Genomic DNA, 24,768 nt, shown 5'->3' on the forward strand with positions numbered 1-24,768 from the left:
AAAAACGTTCATGTATTTCAGAAATATTTTATTATAGTCGATGCAATATTATTTTTGTGTTATTCAACATTGAATCAGCAATAATACATTTTTTGCCACTATCTCACACCAAAATACTGGATGTGGGCTTCTCCTGGAACTTCCAAAGTCCAAGACCTGCAACTTGATCTTTGAAATGTTCAGGTGGTTCATACCACACCATCCACAAATCCACATATCAGACTTCTGATCATCCATAACCAGAAATAGTGGATTTTTGTTTATTAAATTATGGATTTATTTTATTTATTTTTTTAAATGTCCTATTATATTTACTTTCTCTCTTCAAGCTCTTTTATTTTTATTTTTAAATAATAATTAATTATTAGACATATTAGGGAACTATTCCTTATTGTGTACAATAACTGTGATAGTATATTTTGTTTGTCATTATCTATAATAAGTCACATGATTGTAACTTTATATAGTTAAAAAATATACAAATATGTTAAGCAAAATTAGACTAAAAAACCCAGTACAAGTTATAATAAAATATATTTGGCATTTAATTATAAAATGAACAAAAAATAAACTTATTAGTCGTCTTTCGTCATACTAAATCAGTGAGCGTCACTCCTGTCAGGCAGAGTTGAGGGATCACAGCCCTTGTCGACCCAGCGTGAGCCCTCAGCGTTGTCTGCTGCTGTCTGCTCGCCAGACCGAGCTCAGAGAACTTCACGGCGGACAACATTCTGTCCAGGAACCGCCGAATTCTTCTGCTCCAAACCGTCGACATGCGCGTGTAGACCAACAACTATCCATTCCAGCACGTGTGTTTCGAGCGTTTGAAGCGCTAGCACGAGCTAACGTGGGGGGCACTCCCACAGAGCGCTCGATGGTGAGCGGAAGGGCAGCGAGCGGGTGTTTCTTCTCTCGATAAAACACGAATCTAACTCCGGAGAATGTCGAAGCGTCTTCGGAACACAGACCTGTGCGCCGACTGCAGTGTCCCAGGTGAGGTGACGGAGGAGCGCCAGCTGGTCGCTTGTTATTTACATGTGTGGCTTTAAAAAGCTGCAGCCTCAGATCTTACGGTTTTAAGGAGATTATCAAAGCTTGTCTTGACATCAACTTGGTTGGATCTCATAGTTTTGTCAACACCAGGTGTAGTTGCAGCTCGTGTCAAAAACTGTCAGTTAGATCCGTTAAAGTACTGATACAACTACTTCATCTTGACATCTATCAAATAGTTTTTACTCTTGTATAAATTACTTTTAACTATAGTTCCGGATCAAGAGGTTCAATAGGAGAATCAATAATCTCATTATTTCACTTTAAAATTCGTAATCCTTATGTTCTTTCCTGATTTTTTTTTAAATGTTCAAATAGTCTCATTTGCCTCTTAACTTAACTCTTGTCTTTAACAGATGGAGCACATAATCCCAACTTCAAATTGTTGATACCAGAACTTATAAGTTCTATAGTTCTAAAGTCAAACATAAACTTAAGTGAATAAATGCAGGACATTAACCACGCAATCGAGTATATAATTTTCGGAAAGGTTCCAAATTTGTTGTTGTGGTTTATTATGGTATATGTTATAAAGGTTTTTTTTATCAATAAATGTACTTCTAAAAATGAATAACAAAAGTTTTAATGCATATAAGTTGTGACACACTGGAGATAAATCGTGAGACCCAATGAAATGACATTTTTACTAAACAATAACTTTCACGGATCAACAATTATTTATGACTGAAACAACCCTGAGATGAGACCGAGCAGCTTCCAGATTTTCCTTGTGAGTCATGTCAAGTCCAGGCACGTCTTTATACTCCCATGTTCCTTTCACTAACCGTTCTTTCAGTATGTTTGCTATTTCCATTTTGTTAAGAAACGCCGTACACACAGAACTGCTGTTCTGGATGAATGTTTTTATTTTTTTTACATCTTTATAATGTTTAAAATAGTAGACAATGCTGGACTATTTCTGCGCCAGTGGCACAAGCAAAGAGAGGCATTGTATAAAATCCCTGAACAACAGTGAGATATGTGATGTGTGATGTTTTCAGGCCCAACACAGGAAGGAAAACAGGATGCTGGGTGAATTCACCGCGTGTTCTGTAGCCAGAAACCGCCACTCTGTATCGTCGACGTTCCACCACTTCGGCTCGAGCGCTATTTTTAACTAATAATACAAAGACTCGAACACAAAGATTCTCCGTGGCTCGATCGTCTTACCATGCTTTAGTATCTATGTCGGCGCTGACAACAGTTGGCCTGCCTTGCCCCTCCATGCCAGCCCTACCAGCTGTTGACTCTCAATATTTTTAGAGGTTTAGATCCGAATTTAAAATTAGCATCACTTGTTGAGGAAACGTTAAAGAGACATGCCAGCACTCGGGGTCTCGACGGACAGTCGTTTGGATGCTGGTCTGAAAGCAGAGAGCAGGTGTAAGTGTCTGTCTGGCAACATTAGCAGCTGCTGCTCTTGCTCGCTCAGCTGCTGCCCGTGAACAGTTTGTCACTTTGCCAGACTCTCAATCTGCTCCGGCGCTCACAGGCGGTCCCGGGGACATATGGATGTACAGTATTTTTGGTGCACAAGTGTTTGCCTCCGTTACAGTCGTCTATCAGAGCAGGATGTTTTATCGTTTAAAGAAAAAAATAATACTCGATGAAATAAAATAACTTGATGTTGTTTACTGTTAGTCCGACTATAAGTAAGTAAGTAATATTTGTAGAGCGCTTTTGCAGACCAGGGTCACAAACAATTGAACAATCAATACAATACCTAATAAAATATATACTTAAAAGGTCAAGATAACACGGAGACAAACACGGGAGTCAAATCATTGAAAAGCCTGAACAAATAAAAATGTCTTAAGATGTTTCTTGAAGGAGTCAGTAGATCCATCAAACGCAGAGAGAGAGGAAGATCGTTTCAAAGCTTAGGAGCTTAAGAGAAATGTGAGTTCTTCTACTAGAGCGGGTCAGAATTCTCGCTGCAGAGTTTTGTATTAACTGCAGGCGAGACAGATCCTTCTTGTTAAGACATGAAAACAGACTGTTACAGTTTCATTGTCCTCCCACTTTTTTTATTTAGATATTTGAAGGAAATATGACTCCCATAGATACGTTTCATATCGACAATGTTTTCTTTTCTACTCTACAAGTGGCATAACTCTAAAAGTTGTAAATGGATATTCAAGAGATTATATCCGGATTGGTGATTCGATTTTAGCCCATTTTCAATCTGTACTGACTGTTATAAAGGATTTAAAGTTGCACTTAAACGTGTAATAGAAATATTGAAATGCATCGTAGGCAAAATGTGTTGCTATTTTTCATTAAAAATCCTATGTGTTGGTATCTGTCGACAGTCAAGTTTGTGGGCAAGAACACGTATATTCAACGTCTTTTACAGGAAGTATTACCGGTCGTGTGATTGAGATCCTTATTATCTCAATATTATACATCCTTGTACATCAGTTTTACTGCCATTGTATTGTCTCTTTGGAATTTTTCACGTCGAAAATCTATGTTCCCTATCTTATCTTAAACACAGACATATCTAAGATCACAATATCAACGTGAACATGTCATGAATCAACTTTGATTTGAGTCAACCATCCAGCGGGGCCACATAAAATGACCAGATTTGGTCCCAAAGCCCAGGGGTCTGACATATGTGATCTAGAGAATTCTCGAATGCTGCTGAGATTATGACAGTGGTTGTGTCGTGGTCAAGACTGTGTCATGATAAAACCCAGGTTTAAGTCTCAGTATTATAGTATTATATGCTCATTTAAGTGCTCACTGTATGTTAACCGTATTGTCTGTTGTAGAATGTGACACATTTTATTAGTCAATAATATTAGGTTCATACACGTATTACACAAAGGAGTGTTCAGACCGCATTTATTAAAAAAAAAAAACCTTCAGCATTAAGATGGCAGGACCTCACAGACACACATCCTGTCTTACCCGAAAACCGTCCAATCAGTGTTTGTCTCTGAAAAGAGGAAGCTGCTATTATTACTCAACAATACAACGGACTCTCTGCTGTGAGTTCTTTCTTCCTTATAAAACAATAAATGAGTTCTATCTTCAATCAAGACCAACTGATTCTGACCTATTTACAACCCTTTTATCTCCCTCACTCCACGCCTGATTCCATGGCAACCCACTGAGGGGAAGACAAGGGTATTCAAATGACTCAAACTAAATCTAAAATTACAATAAAAATGTTTATACGGCATGTTGGCATGAGGTTTAGTTCTGTATGTGGTGAAGCACTTTCAGGGACGGTTACTCTGATCCACTTTTGTAGCGACTGGGGTGTATTTGAAGAATATGTAAGTAAATAAGTGAAGGTTATTTGTAAAGCGCCTTTCTAGACCAGGGTCCATACAATGTGTACCTATACATGGGAATATGGCTTGGTATTGAACTTTGTTTCTTTTGAGGAACAGACTGAACTGCTTTGCTAGTGCAGAATATCAGAACATACTCGGTCTTTCGGTGCCGAGCGACAAAGGCAGTTAACATCACATTAATCTGTTACTTTTTTGTAATTGTTCTTTTACACTGGAAATTGTAGTCGTTTATTTTTTCTGTAAGAAAACATCTTGGAGGGAAAATTGACCAAACCTGAAAAATGAAACTTAAGATGTTCACGATGTGTACATTTATTTTGTTTGTTAGAGTTTGTCTTATAAATTGGTATCGGAAAAATGATTGGTATGGAATGTAAAGGTATCAGAATCCGTATTGAACATTTTTACACAATACCTAGCTGTACAAGGGCAACAATACAATATAGTGTGATACTGTAGTAACAAGGGTATAGTTGTAGTATTGTCAAGTACTTGACTCTGGTGTTTTGACTTTTGACGAGGTCTTTCTTTTAGAACCAAAATATGTCCAAACATCAGCTGCCGAAGTCAACTGTATCCTCTCGTCCCCATTAAACACGGGATCCCGACAAATTTTACTGTTCCTTTAGCTGCGGAGGACGTAATGACTGCTTCTAGTGGCCGGAGGTTTAAATGGAACACGAAGTAAACGCTGCTAATATTTGCATGTTAATTGTTCATAGGGGGAAAAAGAAATCGAACACACTTTATTGAAATATAACGTATTAAAACTCAACCGTGTTATGTACAATTCTGTAAAAACAACGTTTATCATTTTAAGCGGCCTGTTCAAAATGATTGGGTGGTCACATGTCAGTCAAACTACTACTATTAGTCCCGCCCTCTCTTTGGAACAGCCGTGAGGAAAAGTTTTGGAGGTTTGGTTTTCGAGTAACATTCTAAGATTCTTGCTCAAACTGTTTTGAAGATCACCCGCCCCCCCATGTAACAGTGTGTTGTGTGTGTGTTGCAGACCCCCACTGGGCGTCGGTCAACCGAGGTGTGCTGGTGTGTGACGAGTGCTGCAGCGTCCATCGAAGCCTCGGCAGACACAGCTCACAAGTGCGCCACCTGACGCACACACCCTGGCCAACTACACAACTTCAGGTATGCTTGGTCACACTTCCCTTGTATAGAAGTATATCATTGGATTATTGAATAGTTGAATTTAACATGTTGAAACTTTGATTTTATTATTGAAATATCGTTGAATAGTTGCACTTAGTATATGTAAATGTTGAATTTTTGTTTCTTCTTATAAAAAAAATCTACAATTTACAATACTAAAAGAGTACCAAGCTACTTATTAGAAGTTTTATCCAATCATGAGACGCACAGATGGTCACATGACAACATGGAAGCATCAGTTCCTAATGGTGGCATTTTTATATTTGATCCAACGAATTAAACAATTTTGTATTTAGAAAAGTATTGTTGAATTATTGGAATGAAAATATCAAACTCTCAGTACACTCACATTCATTTTGATTATATTTACTTTTTTAAATTTTGTTATTAAAAAAACAAAAAGTCAATCATTCAATACAGGAATTATAGAATACATTTAATAATAAAAACAAAAGGAAAAAAAAAAAAAACTTTTATTATTCCATTCAATTCCCTGATGGCACCGATCCGATCCTAACACTTTTAAATGTCTCTCAGATGGTTCACACGTTATACAGCAACGGTGCCAACTCGATATGGGAGCACTCTCTCCTGGACCCGGCGTCTGTGATGAGCGGCAAACGAAAGGCCAACCCGCAGGACAAACTCCAGTGAGTCGTATTGATCCACGTTATTGAACAAAAAATCACTTCTGTGCCACGGTCTGATGGGTTTTTCTTTTGTTCGTCCGTGTTGCCTTCAAAGCCCAAACAAATCTGAATTCATAAAAGCCAAATATCAAATGCTGGCCTTCGTCCACCGCATGCCGTGTCGGGAGGACGACAGCTCGACGGCCAAGGACCTGAGCAAGGTGAGGAGAAGTGTCTGCACACGTTCCCAGCTCTGGTTGTTTTTTTCTTTCACCCCCTGCAGCAACTGCACTCAAGTGTTCGCACCGGGAATCTGGAGACGTGTTTACGGTTGCTGTCTCTGGGAGCACAAGCGAACTTCTTCCACCCAGTGAGAGCCTTTTTTTTTCTAAAAAAAACCCTGTAATTGAACCCTGCCGAGGCTCACACCTGGATACTTGCTGTGGTTGTCAGGAGAAAGGAAACACGCCGCTGCACGTCGCTGCGAAGGCAGGACAAGTGTCTCAGGCGGAGCTTCTGACGGTTTATGGAGCTGATCCAGGAGCGTCTGATACAAACGGGAAAACACCCATCGACTACGCAAGGTTGGCTTTAAATCAACCGCCCCGTCGGCGGCTGTTCTTCTCGACATCGATTGGCTTGATGAGACTTTTATTTTCCCAGGGAGGCGGGTCATCACGACCTGGCCGACAGGCTGGTGGAGATCCAGTATGAACTCACCGACCGCCTGGCGTTCTACCTGTGCGGAAGAAAACCAGGTGAACACGTTACAGCATTTCGTCCGATCATTGTTCACCAAACATTTGACCCTTCTTGTAAATCGCTGAATATTTGTTGACGTCGATAGTTTAATTTAAACACTTCAACATGTACAATAATCAACCTTTATTTTTGACCTCATCATCCAACAGGCCACATATAATGACTTAATGGTTTGTGTCATTGTTTTTGTTCTAGACCATAAGAACGGCCAACACTTCATCGTTCCACAGATGGCTGACAGGTAAGCAAATATTGAGCGTTATTGAGTTTTATATTAAGTTATAGAATGAAACTAGTCTTGCTCAGGCTTAGTTTTTTTTTTAGATAAAAAGTGTTAAACTTGTGTGTTCGGTCAACTACATCAGCTCTCAAAGTCGATTAAAAAAATGTTTCCAAATGGATCAAAGCTGATCATTAAAGTGTTGTGACTGTCATTTAAATACAAATCTCCTTTTTCCCCCTCGTCATTTTTACCAAGATCATGAACAATTTCTTCATGCCTGGAAAGTCCTACATAAAGTCATCAGCTAAAATATTATATAGTTTATTATAATGCCTTATTTTTCAAAAATAAATGGACCATTTCCTATTTTAGAATCATTAACCGGCTCACATTTTTAGCACTTACTTTTATAACATTGTCTCAGGCTATTTCCTGTCAGATTTCATTTGTTAGATATTTCTGAAAAATAAATGTACTTCATTATTCTTCAGCTTGGATAGAGAAACTGATTAAATTAGGTTGTTTTTTTCAACCATAATGTAAAGTGTAGAAACGTTTTAATTAAATGCTAGACATGCTATCTTAGCTTGTTCATAACTGGGCTAGCATGTACAACTACCTCATAACATTTTGTGTGTATTTATACACTTGCATAAAATAATTTATATAATATCTTTTGGAGTAGTGCGGTGGAAAGTTCATGCTATTTCTCTATATATTGCTCAGCTAAAGTATCCCCAGTTTAGAGTCTGAGCTCTCAACACTATGATTATTAAACATCATAACATGCATTTTGAGCTGTTGTTTCTTTCTCTGTTGCCCTCGCTCAATGGAAAAAGGAACATGTAAGTATAGTAATTGAAGTGCGTGACATCTGTTGGTCCGGTGTGTCTGATCAATATCTCTGTGGTTAGCAGTCTAGATCTGTCAGAACTGGCCAAGGCAGCGAAGAAGAAGCTTCAGTCCGTGAGTATGAAACCATCTCTCCTTCATCTTGTTGAATCTTCTGAAGCTGGTTCATGTCCCCGCAGCTGAGCAACCATCTGTTCGAGGAGCTGGCCATGGACGTGTACGACGAGGTGGACCGGCGAGAGACGGACGCAGGTAAACACCGAGGATCTGTTGGGTCGAAGCGAGCACTGATGTGTGTCTGCAGTGTGGTTGGCTACACAGAATCACAGCACGCTGGTGACGGAGACGACCGTGGTGCCGTTCCTGCCCGTCAACCCCGAATATTCCTCCACACGAAACCAGGTAAGAACTCCAGACCGGTTCCTTATGACGGCGTGACTCCATCTCTGTCGTTCAGGGTCGCCAGAAACTGGCTCGGTTTAACGCACACGAGTTTGCGACTCTCGTGATCGACATCCTCAGCGACGCGAAGAGAAGACACCAGGGGAGCTCGGTCTCCAGCCCTAAAGGTCAAGAGTCAAATCCCGGAGTCTCCGGGTGAAAAATACCCAGTTTGATGCTGACGTTCTGTGTCGTGTGATGTCAGACCATGTGGAGCTCATCCTGAAGAGCATGGTGGCTCAGCACGGAGGCAGCCAGGACAACGACCAGCCGGACTATGACAGCGTGGCGTCTGACGAAGACACCGACCAGGATCACCCGTCCAGCAAAGGGGATCGAACCAAGGTATGTTTTATTCCAGCGTTTTAGTACCATTTATTTTTGTGTTAAGCTTTTAAAAGTGAAATGGCAATTGGAATTAATTACAAACGATATTATAGACGACAATATATCTTTAATTTTCTTTTTTTTAATATTTTTAATTTTAATTTCTAATTGTATGTTATTGATTTATTTTATTTCTAATTATTTTCATTTAAATTTTAATTAATTATTTTATTTTATTTTTTTGTTTTTTTATTATTTTATTTATTACTAATTATTTTTATTTAATTATTAATAATTGATGGTAATGTCTCTAATTTTATTTTAATTTATTGTATTTGATTTCATTATTTTATTTTTATTTAATTCGTATTATTTCATTTCTATATTCTGTAGTGTAACCACAACAAATATCTGTATTGCGTTTACAACACTGGCAATGAAAGTTTTTCTGATTTAAAAGAAAATGTAAAAAAAAAAATGCTACATACATATTGTTGTATATTTATTTACCATGTTTAACATGTTAAACTAAAGAAAATTCTGTACCAAGGTATGTTTCATCCCAGCGTACTTAAATGTATTTTTGTGTAAAGCTTTCAAAATGATTTTATAGATAAACAATAGAAAATAGAAATAATTGATTAAACAAAAAAATAAATATGCATATATATATATATATATATATATATATATATATATATATATATGTTTTTAATTTTCAATTATAATTGTAATTTCTATTTGTAATTTTATTTTTTTATCAAATGATTTTTTCTTTTTAATGTAATTATTCATTATTTATGGTTGTGTATCTTATTTTAATTTAGTGTGTTTTTTTGTCATTAATCTCTTTTTTATTACATTTTTAATAAAACAAAAAATGCTATGAACATATTGTTCTACCTTTTTATTTATTATATTCAACATGTTGCATAAAAAAATATGTACCACGGTTCGTTGTGTTTGTGTGTAAATGTGTTTTATTTCCTGGACCAGAGCCTGGACTCGGACGTCTCGGACAGTCCCATCACCATGCAGGAGTACCTGGAGGTGAAAAACGCTCTCTCGGCCTCCGAGGCTAAGATCCAGAAGCTCATGAGAGCCAACAACAACCTGAGCGATGAGCTGCGACTGATGCAGAAAAAGGTATCACTGTGAGGCAACAACAGATCACTAACATGGACTGAGACACGAGGGCTTCTGTCGCAGCTCACTCCTGTGATAGGTTAAGAAAAGTGTAACTAACCAGCATGTTGAGAAAATCTTAACTTGATGCAGAATATTTCAAGTTTTACTTGCAGCTTTTTATGACATTTTTATTGGTTCTGGAGCTTCAAATGTGGTCCTTTGATGAAGTATCTCAACAAAAATGTTCTTCTGCACATTTATCTCGTCCACCGGTCAACAGCCTCGTTGAATATCATAAAAGGTATTGTTATAGAAGATAAAACACACTTCTACACTTGCTTTAAATCATCCAAGTCTTGCCTCTCGTGCTGCTCTCTACTGTACCTGTGACCTGACCTGTGCTGCAGCTTAGACCAGAGGATCCAGTTAATGACTAATATGTAGTAGTATTGACTCAAGGATGGACTTGACCCAGGTCTCAACCCTGGACTTGGCTTTAGACTCAAGGGTGGACTCGTCTTAAGGTTAGTCCACCTTTGGGTCCAAAAACTAGTCTACCCTTGAGTCTTTAAGGTCGACTCATCAAGAGGGACTCATTATAAGACTCTTGGTTGGACTCATTTTAAGACTCAAGATGGGACTCTCTTTAAGACTCTAGGGTAGACTTGTTTTAAGACTCAAGGGGGGACTCGTTTTAAGACTAAAGGATGGACTCGTTTTAAGACTCTAGGATGGACTCGTTTTAAGACTCTAGGATGGACTCGTTTTAAGACTAAAGGATGGACTTGTTTTAAGACTCAAGGATGGACTCGTTTTAAGACTCAAGGATGGACTCGTTTTAAGACTCAAGGATGGACTCGTTTTAAGACTCAAGGATGGACTCGTTTTAAGACTCAAGGATGGACTCGTTTTAAGACTAAAGGATGGACTCGTTTTAAGACTCAAGGATGGACTCGTTTTAAGACTCAAGGATGGACTCGGTTTAAGACTCTTGGGTGGACTTATTTTAAGACTCTAGGGTGGACTCAGTTTAAGACTCAAGGATGGACTCGGTTTAAGACTCAAGGCTTGACTCGTTTTTAAGACTCTTGGGTGGACTCGTTTTAAGACTCAAGGATGGACTCGGTTAAAGACTCAAGGATGGACTCGGTTTAAGACTCTTGGGTGGACTAGTTTTAAGACTCAAGGATGGACTCGTTTTAAGACTCAAGGATGGTCTCGGTTTAAGACTCAAGGGTGGACTGGATTTAAGACTCAAGGATGGACTCGATTTAAGACTCAAGGGTGGACTGGATTTAAGACTCAAGGATGGACTCGTTTTAAGACTCAAGGGTGGACTCGTTTTAAGACTCTTGGAAGGACTCTTTTTAAGACTCAAGGGTGGACTGGATTTAAGACTCAAGGATGGACTCGTTTTAAGACTCAAGGGTGGACTCAGTCTTAAACTGAGTCATAAACCGAGTCTTTTCAAGTGGTTCCAGATATTCATGAGTCAGTGATCCGGCTCACAGCTAACTGCTGCTGCACAGGTCAGGCTTGCTTTGCTCGGAGCGCCTCTTAGTGTGTCGCTGCTCGTCTCTTCCAGCTGCAAACTCTGCAAAGCGAGAACTCGTCGCTCAAGCGTCAGGTTTCTACCAATATCTATCAGATCCCCAGCGGTTCCGACTTCCCCGACCCCTCCAGCCCCTCCGCCATGAAGCGCCGTCAGTCCGCCCGCTCCAGCCGGCCCATGTCTATGTATGAGACCGGCTCCGGCCTGAAGCCTTATCTCCCTAAAGGGGAGAGCGGCTACCAGGAGGAGGCGCTCCCAACCCTGCAACCCTTCCCTCATGTGAGTAAGACCCTCTCCCTGCATTCCTCTGCCATTTCCTCTCCTCCGTTTCCTCTTCCCTGCAACCTAGCTTTGTCTTCCCAGTGTTGAGCATACATCCAACTTATCCACAGAACATCATGTTAATGATAAAAAACTATATATAAATATAAATATTACATTAAAGGATTATATAATATTATATAGAGTTAAATGATTGTAATAAATAAATCAAAATACATTTCTGACTATAAACCTGAATACGTATTTAAAAAAAAAAGTTTACAATTTCACTCTGAACTCACGGCAGGTACAAAGTATAATAATAAAACAATTTGATGTTTTGGAATAAAATGTTGTAGAATTTTGGGTTTTCAAGTCGTGACCATTTCGACAATACTGTACATACGATCAACAATCACCACTGACACACACAAATGCACACCACTGACACACACACAAACACACACCACTGACACACACAAACGCACACCACTGATACACACCACTGACGCACACAAACGCACACCACTGACACGCACACAAACGCAAACCACTGACACACACACAAACACACACCACTGACACACACCACTGACATACACCACTGACACACACAAATGCACACCACTGACACACACACAAACACACACCACTGACACACACAAAGGCAAACCACTGACACACACACAAACACACACCACTAACACACACACAAATTCACACCACTGACACACACCACTGACATACACCACTGACACACACAAATGCACACCACTAACACACACAAACACGCACCACTGACACACACAAACACACACAAGTTCATATCAGTCTGGCCGTAGTCGTACCTTACGAGGAGATGCTGTTGACTTCATTTTCAGGTTGTACTGTGTTTTTGTTTTTTTTAATCTTGATGAACCATTAAAACGTCCGTTCAACTACCATGTGTTTTGTATTGCATGAAGAAACTAGACTTCTCACTCGTCTTCATCCCTTTGTTTGTTTGTAAATATTTTTCTTTTCTCACAAGGAATTTTGAGAGCCTGACCACCTGAATACAAACCTTTATTTGAATTATTCATATACTTGTCATTTTTGCTCTTAGAGCTCTTCATGATCTTGCCCCCATCGTATTTATCTCAGCCATTAACTGTGCGCGATCACAACTCTGAGGTCAAACTACCAACCGTTGCTGGACGAGTCCAGGTCAATGTGCTGCTCCAAGACTCTGGAATAATCTCCCTGTCCAGAGGAGTCTCATCTCCGACCTGGGCCTCTTCAAGACTAGGCTAAAAACTAGTGTTGTGTTGCTTAACGGTCAGTAGGGGGCGCTATCAGTTTAAAAAGGATGTAATGATTCATTGGAACAGTTGCTCAAAAACAAAGAAAATTTCTGCAGACATCGCCATCTAGTGGACTCTAAAAATAATGACACTGCTTCATGAAGCTTCATCGGCACATCACTACTAAAATCTGTGGCTTTTAATGAGTAATCTTATTTTATCTGGTTTTATTTTGCTTAACTGTTTTTAAATACTCTTATTTGTTTCCTCTGTTCTTATTATTTTTCGTAAGTAATAGTTATTTTGTAGTACGTTGGTTCCCCGGAAAGATGTGTATAATAAAGTACATTTGCATATAAGACAGGTGGTCATAAAACTATAATACATAATACTGTATACACAGCAATAACCCCTAACATTTCCTAAACTCCACTCCAGTGATCAGGACTCTCACCTCCACATATAACTACTTCCCCAAACTCGTCAATTTGTGTGTTGATTTTATTTTATTTTTTTAACATTTTGTGTCATCAACGTGTGATTCAAACCCTGTGTTTAGACGGAAAAGGGGGCTCTTGTGACCACCTCCTCGTCTCTCCCCTCATTTCCATCCACCCTGTCCTGGTCCAAGGATGAAAGTGCTCAGAAGGTTAAGTACACTCGAGTCCACATCCTGGTGGAACTGCTGCTAACCCCCGAAACCCAAGTCCGACTCGTGCGTCACGGCCCTGGACTCGTGGATGCATGAACGGCCCTCACCTGCACCGTAAACCTCATGTTGATGAATGATGTCACGCTTGCAGACTGACGCTCACTGTTGTCACCGTGTTTTACATGTTTGTATTCACCGCCGACTAACTGCAGAGACGCTGTTATGTATATGATGTTCATTTATTCTTCCCACGTAAGGCACATTTAAGTTAAGTTAAAGCAGTTCACAAAATAAATAGATTTAAAATAAATAAAAAATCTAAAGTAAACAATTAAGAAAAAATAATAAAACATTTAAATTAAATAAATAATTAATAAATAAAAAGTTATAATACATTTCAAATAAATAATAATACAATAAATAGGTAATAAATTAATCAAAATAATAATACATTTCAAATAAATAAATAATAATACGATAAAATAAATAAAATAAAAGATAAAAATAATATAAAATATATGAGCAAAAGAAAGTTGCACATACTATAAATGAGTTTTAAACATTTGAAAAAACAAGGATTAATAAAGGATTAAATGTGTTCTAAGTACAAATTAAATTAGTTTGATAATCATCATGTAAAAAAAGGTTCATATTCCTCTCTTTGGTCAAATTTAGTCCAATTTTTTTTTTCATCTACCAATTTTCATTTTTCAGGTGAAAAGTATTTCTCATGTATTTAAGACATTTATGTTTTTAAGGGACTTAAAAATTGTTTAAATTTGTCTGAATAACTTGTGTTCGAGGCTCCTGAAGCAGCCATCTTTGATCCAACTTCCTGAGATGTATATTTTTATTTGTCATCATCACTGTCTTAAATATTATGGTCTGTATCGCTGAAGCTTCTCAGCTGATGTCACTAACTGATAACCACGTGAATGGCTGTCGTTGCTTCACAGCTTTAATTTTGGCTCCGGCTCAAATCTCACTGAACTGTTAATGTGTTTGTGGAGGTGAGTTTGATGCCGGGATCTTCCTCACGACTCTGGCCGACACGGCAGCTTGGACTGATCTCGTGCTCTTCTTCCAGACCTCCAAGCTAGAGAAGCAGAGCAGCGTTCCCGAGAGCGACTACGACAACACCTTCAACGAGCCGGAGTCGGAGGAGTCCGGGTAGGAGCAGATGGATGGACCTCGGCGGAACTTCTCTCTGTTTTCTGTCATTCACCCTTTTCCCGATTCACCCTCCAAGCAGACGAGGTCGGCTGAGGAGCAGCGGTTGGCTGGGGGAGCTGGGAACCTCCATCCCCGAGCTGGACGACGCCGAGACGGAATCCGACCCGACGCTTCCCAGCACCGAAGACGTGATCCGTAAAACCGAGCAGATCACCAAGAACATCCAGGAGCTGCTGCGAGCTGCTCAGGAGAACAAACACGACAGGTGAGACTTATTTCAACTTATTTAAACCCATATTAGTTTTTACAGAAGTGAGTCAATGTTAAATTTTTCTATTATCGTTTTTTAAGCAATGAATTACTATATAAAAATATTTTTTTAATGATTCGTACATTAAAAGTTTGAATTTGTTTTTTGAATACTTAAAATGAATTAAATATGTTTACACATAGCATTTGATACTGTAATTCCCTTCTACTGGATCGTGTGCTTTTAAATTTAATTTGTATTTTTATTTGTTGGTACAATTGTGCCACACATACCAAAAGAGCTACTTTCAGCCAATCTTACGACTCACAGATAATCATGCAACATTTTTGTATTCAATTCAAAAGGCTACAAATAAATAGACATATAAATATATTTTTTTATTATTGGAAGACAGATATAAAATTCAACGTTTTGAAAGAAATCATGAAAAAATATATTCTCTAAAATTAAGCTATCAATACACAATGAATATTCAATTATTTAAAGAACAAAAACAATAAAATGCTTAAAAAAAAGATTTCAATTTTAAATTGAAATCTTTTAATTAATTAATAATTAACAAGTATTTGAATCATTCAACCATTTTATATTCTGATGGTAGCAAAATACTTCCACAATTTTTATCTCAATATTTATTAATAGTTTTTTAACAAATAATATATATATATATATATATATATATTCTTTGAATTTTTCTTTGAATTATCTTTGGTAGCTATAACCTCAACGAGACAACGGATTGGAGTATCATTCTGGAACATTAGCAACCCTGTGCGATAATCTTTAAACCAAAATAAAGTAAATATTTTCTCAAAATTTCAATGAAAATCTGTGAATCCGTTTTTGAGTTATTTTGCCAACAGAAAGATAAATACTTGCCGATGAACTTTACACAATCTTACCTTTTGCACATATGTAGCATTTAAAAGGTTGAAAGACTTGACAAGGGACCTGGTCATCTGTTAGAGACTCAAAGTAGCGACAATAGGAAGACATTAGTTAGCACAACATGCTAGCTTATTTAGCGACTGGTGAAAGCGCTCTTGGTTTCTGCCTTCATTTCCTCTTCCTGCCCACATCCTTGACTCCGCCCTCTTGTTCCACGTGCCTCCTGTAGCCGTCCGTACGAGCGCGAGGGCGTGCGTCGCCTCCGCCACAGCCTGGGGTGCTTCAGCACCTTAGTGCCCTGGGCGGAGAAGCCCCCCTCGCCCCTGCAGCCCCTGGCCCTGCGCTCTCCTGACCCCGCCTCCTGGTACTCTGGCCTCTGTCCCTGCCTCCCAGGCACAGTTTCTCTTTCTCCCTCCCTTTACTCCCTCACTCACTCGCTTCTGTGTTCACTAACGTTTGCACATCCTCCTCCTGACGCCACCCGTGGAGGAGACACGGGCGTCGACGAGTGTGTTTGAAGTGACGATAACATGCACTAACATCAAGTTTGTCCTCTTAGGTTTGTTGTGTTGGTTTGCGGTGTTGTTACAACAGTTGTGTTGTTGTGTTAACGTCTAAAACACTTGCTCTGCCCACAGCTTCATACCGTGCGCAGAAAGAATCCATGTGGCCGTGACAGAAATGGCCGCCCTCTTTCCCAAGGTAGGAATATTATTTAGACAGCAGTGTCTTGTATTTTAGATGTTAATTTTAGCACTTTTTAGACCAAACTCAATCATATACAGTATATACAGTATATAAAAAAAACTGTTAGTTTGTGTTTACTCTACTTTCCCAAACAATTTTCCTCAACATTTGTTCACAGTTATTGGAAAATCTCTGTATAATTTTAGACTTAATAATATTTGATCCTCATCTTTAACATCTTTATTTGTCATGAAAATAACCATTAATCACCTTTGAGCAAACCATCAGCTGGGCCAAGGATTTTCACTAATTTACCGGTTTAGTTTTGAATAAACTTAACTAAAAAAAACAACCTTTTTTCTAGCTATGGGGCCGGGTAACAAATGCTTAACGGACAAGTACTGGTCCCCAGACTTGGGGTCCGGGACCAATGATTTAGACTGTGTGGTAATTACCCCGAGTTTGTTATTTAAAAAAATCCTATTAAACTTTCTCAGATAAAAAAACATTTTAGGTACGATTTTCTTAAGTAAAGATGTCTAAAATTAGAAAAAAAAACAATTTTTTTTCTATTGATATTTTGAATACATTCTTTTTAATTTATTGGGTCTAACCAAACGTATTTCCAATTTTATATTTTGGGGTTATGACGTCACCCTCACAAACTGAAGCAATAAATGTGGCAGGTCTGTTAGGCCGACAGGAGTCGCTGCGATGACTGCAATTGTTGTGTATTTTTGGAAATAATGGAGCTACATTTAGGGTTTCTTTTTTTTAACTGATCTATTTATCCTTCAAGAAACATCTTAAGACATTTTTATTTGTCAAAGCTTTTCCTTGATTTGTTGGAACTCCTTTGTTGTTCTCAGTATTATCTTGACCTTTAAAGTATATACTTTATTGAGTATTGTTTTGATTGTTTAAGTGCTTTGTGACCCTGGTCTGGAAAAGCGCTATATAAATACAAATTATTTACTTACTTACTGGACACGACTCGTACCATCTAGTGGTGATATTACGACATTACACCTAATTAATTATTCGGTTCACAATGGATGTGTAAATGAAAACGCATGACCGTGAGAGTCCAGGAGCTGAGCTGCCGTCCTCTCCTGTGCAGAAGCCTCGCTCGGAGACGGTCCGGAGCTCTCTGCGCCTGCTGACCTCCAGCGCGTTCAGACTGCAGGGCGAGTGCAGGAAGGCCGTGCCCCCCGAGGGCTGCCCGGGTCCGGACATGCAGCTGGTCACCCAACAGGTCATCCAGTGCGCGTACGACATCGCCAAGGCGGCCAAGCAGCTGGTGACCATCACCACCAAGGAGAACACCAACTAAGAGCACTTCAGTGACGCGTTGTAAATTATTATTTGTGGTTAATGCATGATTCTTTTTTTCTTTTTCCGTTAGATGATGAGACCGCTTTCAAAGATCAGCACAATTTTTAGGGATATGTCTGTTGACAAAGGCACATGTTTCCACTGATAACTGGACGATTGTTGTTTACATCCTGGACACACTGAAGCACACTGGTCAGTAGATGTTTGTCCTGAGAAGCCATGATAAACTCTTGTGTGAGCATGTCGCTGTTCGTTGCATAGAAACACTAGCTAAGGTCATCTGGACCTGCTCAAAGGTCACGTGATCCACTTGCCGTCAGAAGTCGTCTTGTGCGTACCGCAGAGTGTCGTCACTACAATATGCGTCGTTGTGTTGTGTACCGACCGTAGAGCTGCAGCATGTCGATCATCAGGCGTCTTCAGTCTCCGTGTTCTTTACCGTGCCTCAATAATGTTCCCGGTTTTGTGACGAAGCATTTCAGTTGCTATTTAAAGATTATTTTCTAAATAAATTTATTTATGAACCAAGTCTGTACCTTTTTCTTTTTTTTTCCAAAATGATTTATTAAAACAACCTAAAAAAAATTAAAAATATCTACATTTTCACAGTGTGACTATTGCACGCAGGATTTTGGCAACTTCAAACTCAATTTGGCTTTTTTTTTTTTTCCCCAAGTACTCTTCATGTCCAGGCGGTCCGGCTGAGGACCTGAGGAGACAGTTGGTTGAAAACTGAAATGTTCAACCTGAGATCAAGTTCTTTTTAAATCACCTCATGTTGTCCTTGATTGACATGCATCGGCATGTCCAGAGTGAACTCTTCCTCTTCTTCACTCGTCTGCTCCTCCAGATGTAACGGCTCCATCTTTAATGCAGAAATACACATGACTCATCAATAATAACTGTCAAAGCGTGGAACACCTAGTTTATCATTTATGTATATTTTTAAACACGTTTCCTGTCATTTTATTGCTTCCCTTAACTGTGCTTACAATACGAAAACAATATATTTATTATAATACTTGTAATATGTGCAGTCATAAGCTTGAAAAGCTGCTGGAGTCGACTGTATCCTCTCGTCCTCAGTCATCGCTGGTATCTTGCAGGATTTTATTGTTCCTCTGGGAAGGACAGACTAAATGCCATCTAGCGGTCATAGGTTTAATTGCAACTCAAACTTAACTGTAAATACAAAAATATATATTTTATGCACTTTCAATTGAAATATAAACCATAAAAGAACTATGATAAAAATAAACCATGATATTAAAAAAAACAATAAAATAAATTTAAAAAAATGTAATAAATTAAAAACTGATTCCGTAGTTTCAAAAAATATTGCAATAAATAAGTGTATATATATTTTCTTATAACCCTAACATTAATGATAAAATAAAAAAGGCCTATTAACAGTCGGCGCAAAAGTATAGATGCGAGTGACAGATTGAACGAGACAGTGCCGTGGCCACTAGGTGGCAGTCTTCGCTCCCTTTTCTTCTGGACAACTGATTTGATGAAACCTCCCATTATACTTAACCCGTGAGCGCCACCTCCTGAGCTCGGCGATACAAGGTTACTCATGAAACGAGGAACATCTTCTCACCTCAGCATCCGCCTCCTCCTCGTCGGCGCGTCTCCGACTCTCCTCCTCCTCCTGGAGCCTCTGCTCCCTCTCCTGCTCCAGCTGCCGGATCAGCTCCTCGCGCCTCCTCAGCGACTCCTCCTGAGCCTCCCGGTTCTTCTGCATCTTCTGCTCCAGCTGCTTCTGCCTCCCCACCAGCACCTTTCGGAATCCAGAGACAGTGTGAAGGTTCGTCGCATGAATTCGCCTCCCGGCATTCCGAAGGAGTACCTCGTGCATGAGGCGCTCCCTGGCCTTCCTCTCCGACTCCCACTCTTCTTCACGCTTCTCCCAGGCGTGCTGAGCGTCCGCTCGCTGCAGGAAGTCCAGCTCCGCCTCCCGGTCGCGCTCCAGCTGCAGCTGCTCCTCGATCACACGCTTCATTTGGGCGGCGTTGGCGACTCTCCTCGTGCTCTCTTCCTCCTCCTGCTCCTCCTCCTCTCCTCCTTCGAGCAACGCCGCGAGAATCCTGCGATCGGCCTCCAGCTCCTCCTGCACCTGTTGAGCTCTTCTCCTCAGCTGAGCTCGGTACTGTCGGATCAGTAGGTGCCTGAGGAGGAGGAGAAGAATAGTTGCCGCCTCTCTCTGAAGATTAAACACCAACCCGTCTGATGATCTCACCCCATCTCGCATTTCCTTCGCCGCTCCACCAGTTTCCTCCTCTCCTCCTCCATCTTCTCCGCGTCCCACTGCTGCAGCAGCAGCGCCTCCTGCACCTTCTTCAACCTGCTCGCCTCCACGGGACAGGAAAGGGTTAAACATCCGTCGAAGGAGCAGCAGAGATGTGTCCATTAATACTTCTGCTTCTCTGAGCTTCAACTCCTCCATCTGTTTCCGGAGATCCTCGGCTCTTTGACGCCGCTCCGCTCTCCTCCTCTCGTACTTGTTCGTCTCCTCCTGCTGCTGCTGCTGCTGAGAGTGTAGTTCAGTCACAACATTACCTTCATGGTCATCCACGAGACTTGCTGACTCGGCGTCGAACCCACCTGCTCGCCCTCGTCCGCCCGAGAGACGACTTGATCTTTGGGCGACGCCGACTCGTGCTGTCGACAGATTACGAGACAGACATGTTGAAGTGAGTTAATGAGGGAGGACTCGGGTTCGCGGACAGACGTGGAATATTCTGTCGTCTCTGCGCCCGATGGGTTTCAAGATCAAGTTGTTGTTGTTGGTTTGTCTGGCTGAGCCGTTTGGATTCATCTGGGCTTAGATTACCGAAGCCACTAACCACTGTCTGAGAGCAGAAGATCTATTATTAACAACTTTTACTAGACGACTTTAGCTGCTCTTTACGATACGTTTATATGAATGAAATAGATGTGTAGATACATAAATATGGGTATGTTCAATTTTAATTAGTTATATATAAGAAATAAAACAAACAAAGACATAAATACATAAACAAATGGTTAACAAACTGAGCCTGCGAAAAACTTGGAAAAATCTCTCAATTTAGGAAAGTGGTTTCATAACACGATCTGGATCTTATAATCCATGCATTTGTGTCTAGTTTAGACTATTGTTACACTTTATTTTCATGTCTAAAAAAGGAGCTGTCTTGCCTGAAGGTGATACAAAACTCTATAGCAAGAATTCTGACCTGCCCTAGTAGAAGAACTCATTTCTCTGATCCTTAAAACTCTTCACTGGCTTCCAGTTTCTTTCAGGATCAACTTTAAAATTCTGGTTCTTACTTTCAGATCTATTCATGGTCAGGCTCCTCCTTACATCAGTGATCTGATCCAGACTTAGACCCCAGCTCGGGCTGTGAGGTCTGTGGATCAGAACCTACTGATGGTTCCTGAACACGGTTCAGGACCAGAGGAGAGAAATCCTTCCAGACTGTTGCTCCTAAGCTTTGGAACGATCTTCTTCTCCCTCTGTGTTTGATGATCTACTGACTCCTTCAAGAAACAAACCCTAATGCATTTATGTAAACTTACGGAAAAGTAATCTCATTTAATTTGTTCATTAATTTCATTATATTTTTTGCATTATTATATGGTCAAAAGTAACTAATATTAACCTTTTTTTTATTCACCTAATTTGATCCATTTATTTATTTATTTCATTTTATTCTACACTGTCAAAAAATGACAATACTGTCAACAAAAACATGTTCCGATTGTTAAACAGGGAAGATTATGATGAAATGATGAAAGTACCTTCCTCCTCTCATCCATCCTCCTGTGTTCTTTCAGCAGCTCCTGCGCGATCTGAAGCAGAGAAATCTCATCAAGACCATTTCACGGTTTTCAAAACCAATGTTTGTTGAAAAACACAAACCTTTTTTCTTCTCTCCTCCCTATCAGACACCAGCTCCCTCGCTCTCTGGAGGGCGCCCGGCGTTCGCCTGCTGCTCAAAACTTCCTTGAGCTCGGCCTCCAGCTGCTTCCTCTCCTCCTCCAGCAGGACCCGGAGTCGATCTCGGCGCTGCTCCAGACTCGCCTTCTTCTCCTCCTTCAGCCTCTCCCTGTGGTACGACGCCATACTGACGGAGGAGATGGTGTTCATCGAGTGCGTCTCCATGTTGGTCGCTTACAAGTGTTAGCTAGTTTGAATCATGCTGGAGGCAAATGTGGTTCTCTTCGAGTTGTTCCCGACCACTGGCCTGTCCAACCTGTTGACACTGTCCAGGAGGAGTGTCAACAGGTTGGACAGATTGATCAGAAAGTCTGGCTCTGTGGTTGAAGCTGGACTCACTGGTGACAGTTGCTGAGAGGAGATCATTGAACAAACTACTGTCCATCATGGACGATGACAGTCATCCTCTGAACACTGTCATCAGTGAGCAGAGAAGCAGAATGAGTGCACAAATGCTCCTCCCATGATGCAACACTAATAGACTCAGGGACTCATTCATTCCTCGGGCTATTAAATTGTACAATTCTGAGTTCGGGGGGCAGGAGTGGAGTAAAACAATTAAAAAAAATTCCCGAAGGAGACCTCCTGAGGGATCAATAAAGTTGTACCTTACCTTACCTTAAAAGTATCATGATGCTCTATTCTATGTTAATCTTTGTATCCTTTGTCTTTGTTATTTTTCTTTGATCTATGTTCTTTATCTTTAGACTTAGATTGTATCATCTTGTTCTTTCTCTTTATTTCTCTTTGTTCTCATTTCATTTTTATTATTTTTTTATGAAAAATTGCTGTATTGCTGTGGCTAATTGGAAAAAAACTATTTATAGACCCGAGTAGCTGGGATAGATTCAACACTCAACAATCCCATATCAGGAACAACAGATAGAAAATGAAAGAGTTTACAAAGGTTGTACATTTCGAAAACCTCACCTGACAGTTAACCAACTGAGTTTCTCGTCGAGTGGACATACAAAGCTTCATTTTGTCCAGAAACATCCGATTCTTCAACGGATTCTGACTTCCCTGCATTACGTCACTACATTCACTTCATTAATGTCCATTAACTCCTGCAATCCCAAACCAAACATCAGACAAAAATAATGGGACTAAACTAACATCAGATGTCATTTCAGGCTCTCTAACATATCATCCAGTAACTTTATGTTTTCCATCAGATTTTAAGTTGAAACAAACGTCTCCATCATATCTTATCCAGTTCACTTTCACATGAACCAGTCCTGCTCAGGAAGAGGTGCTGGACTGTGGACCAGGAGAGAGACCCACCTGTGCTGGTAACACTCCCTGGAGCCCCACTCGGCCTGCTTCTGGCTGCGGACGCCCTCCTCCCGCAGGTACTGGACGTGGATCTCCCACTGACGCCTCGTCTGGGCCTCCCGCTCCCTCTGCCGGGCCCACTGGTCTGCCAGGACCCGGGCCCGGCTCGGTCCATTGGAAGAGAGAGCCATCGACCCTCAACCCTGGTCCGAAGGAGAAGAAAACAAAAACCGTTGGTCATGGATGTAAACGTTGCTTTTTGGAAGATAGAGAAGGTGCTCGTGGAAAGAGATACAATGTTTTAAATGACGAATACTATATTATTAAATGACTAAAATCAAGGGCCTTCTTCTTCTGATCATTGTACTCACAGCTGAGGATTCATTGTTTATTCTACGATTTACGATTCTTCCCGCGCACGGCTGCAGCTAACGCTAGCATTAGCTCAGCGACGAACACTTACGATCGTTGAAGAAGACGATTTTGTTCGATCCCAGCTCGAGAAAATCGAGATCCGTCAAAGCAATCTGGTCTTTAATGGATCATAGGAGGCTCCATGGTAACGATGGATGCTTCACCCAACCGCCACTTCCTGGTTATGCCCAATCTACGGGGTGAGGCAATAGACACACATATTTAAACTACAACGCGATTTCCTATAGCGTTCTCTTTGCGGCAGAGTTTAAAGTAATATTACTATTTTATGCCAAAAAAATTGGTTTGTTGTCTTTTCCTTATAATTTGGCAATGCTCTGTAAAAAAACAAACATCTGTCATATAATATAAATTGTCAACAAGCTGCTAAAATGTATGTATTTTTTAATTAAATGTATTTTCTTAATAACACGACAACAACAAACAATTAAATGTACAAAACAAGACAAAAAAGTTATTTAACACAAACAGACAGAGTAAAAATATTCATGTGGTTTCCATTTATTGTATATATGTATATTTCTCTTGGCATTTTCTATTATCATTAAATTTGATATCTATAAATCTATAAATAAATTTGTTTTTTCTTTCCGTCCATAAACTATATTTATCCATTCTTTTGGTGTTACTCTTTCCTCTTTATACCAGTTATTTGGGATGGTTTTTCTCATGTGTCACAAACATTTTGTTTACGAGGAATGTGTCTTCCTTCAGTGTCACATTGGAAGAGAGATGATAAAGATACATATTATTGGATGTACATGGAAAAATGATATCCAAGTATTAATCTTCATTTATGTTTTCAAATGTACTTCCTTCCAGAATTTTTTTTATTTCAATACACAGTGAGAAATATGTGAATTTTTAATCTTTGGTTATTGATGTATTTTTCCCTTTTTATTTTCCCTTGTTTATTGTCAATTCACATCAATCATAGATGATATATCCATAATATGAAGTATACATACAACGAGGTACTCCTATTCAGGTCACCCATCAGGTAGATATAAGAAACACAGTAATACAAAGGCAAATCAAACGAGAGAAAAAAAAATATAATAATATTTTTCCCATTTTTGATGAA

At 39.8% G+C, this 24,768-nt stretch overlaps 2 protein-coding genes across 15 annotated transcripts; one reads left to right on the forward strand and one right to left on the reverse strand.

Moving 5' to 3' along the window:
- Positions 1-658: 658 nt before the first annotated feature.
- git2a (G protein-coupled receptor kinase interacting ArfGAP 2a) lies at positions 659-18,518 on the forward strand. 8 transcript variants are annotated; one of them, XM_087793301.1, is made up of 21 exons: positions 659-993; positions 5,371-5,504; positions 6,063-6,175; positions 6,270-6,375; positions 6,438-6,524; positions 6,608-6,738; positions 6,818-6,912; positions 7,112-7,157; positions 8,054-8,105; positions 8,171-8,243; positions 8,296-8,393; positions 8,449-8,560; positions 8,638-8,777; positions 9,756-9,905; positions 11,473-11,718; positions 13,543-13,632; positions 14,723-14,805; positions 14,885-15,073; positions 16,197-16,331; positions 16,606-16,669; positions 17,775-18,518. In XM_087793301.1, exons 1-21 carry the CDS (start codon positions 942-944, stop codon positions 17,985-17,987), a joined length of 2,409 nt encoding a protein of 802 aa, XP_087649427.1. In that variant the 5' UTR covers positions 659-941; the 3' UTR covers positions 17,988-18,518. The 8 variants fall into 8 exon arrangements, with proteins under 8 accessions (XP_087649427.1, XP_087649371.1, XP_087649378.1 ...); XM_087793245.1 differs by lacking the exon at positions 16,197-16,331; XM_087793252.1 differs by lacking the exon at positions 16,197-16,331 and having other exon boundaries at positions 14,888-15,073.
- A 24-nt stretch (positions 18,519-18,542) lies between these two features.
- On the reverse strand, positions 18,543-23,844 carry tchp (trichoplein, keratin filament binding). 7 transcript variants are annotated; one of them, XM_087793346.1, is made up of 11 exons: positions 23,707-23,829; positions 23,259-23,445; positions 21,897-22,101; positions 21,776-21,826; positions 20,597-20,653; positions 20,409-20,525; positions 20,232-20,344; positions 19,842-20,160; positions 19,593-19,772; positions 18,762-18,854; positions 18,543-18,698 (listed from the first exon to the last, which is right to left on the reverse strand). In XM_087793346.1, the coding sequence occupies exons 2-11, from the start codon at positions 23,438-23,440 to the stop codon at positions 18,672-18,674; spliced, it is 1,344 nt and encodes a 447-aa protein (XP_087649472.1). In that variant the 5' UTR covers positions 23,441-23,445; positions 23,707-23,829; the 3' UTR covers positions 18,543-18,671. The 7 variants fall into 7 exon arrangements, with proteins under 7 accessions (XP_087649472.1, XP_087649464.1, XP_087649496.1 ...); XM_087793338.1 differs by lacking the exon at positions 23,707-23,829 and adding an exon at positions 23,621-23,700 and having other exon boundaries at positions 23,259-23,452; XM_087793370.1 differs by having other exon boundaries at positions 18,544-18,698; positions 20,409-20,516; positions 23,259-23,452; positions 23,713-23,844.
- Between the last annotated feature and the right edge of the window lie 924 nt (positions 23,845-24,768).

Source organism: Callionymus lyra, chromosome 1 (genome assembly GCF_982586985.1).
Source record: "Callionymus lyra chromosome 1, fCalLyr1.hap1.1, whole genome shotgun sequence".
NCBI lineage: Eukaryota > Metazoa > Chordata > Actinopteri > Syngnathiformes > Callionymidae > Callionymus > Callionymus lyra.

Coding starts and splice junctions, on each gene's coding strand:
- tchp (XM_087793346.1), bottom strand. CDS start 23,440: ATGGCTCTCTCTTCCAATGGACCGAGCCGGGCCCGGGTCCTGGCAGAC. Junction 22,102..23,258: donor AGGGAGTGTTACCAGCACAG/GTGGGTCTCTCT, acceptor CTCCTCCGTCAG/TATGGCGTCGTACCACAGGG. Junction 20,345..20,408: donor TGAAGCTCAGAGAAGCAGAA/GTATTAATGGAC, acceptor TGTCCCGTGGAG/GCGAGCAGGTTGAAGAAGGT.
- git2a (XM_087793301.1), top strand. CDS start 942: ATGTCGAAGCGTCTTCGGAACACAGACCTGTGCGCCGACTGCAGTGTC. Junction 6,525..6,607: donor AAGCGAACTTCTTCCACCCA/GTGAGAGCCTTT, acceptor TGTGGTTGTCAG/GAGAAAGGAAACACGCCGCT. Junction 8,394..8,448: donor ATTCCTCCACACGAAACCAG/GTAAGAACTCCA, acceptor TCTGTCGTTCAG/GGTCGCCAGAAACTGGCTCG.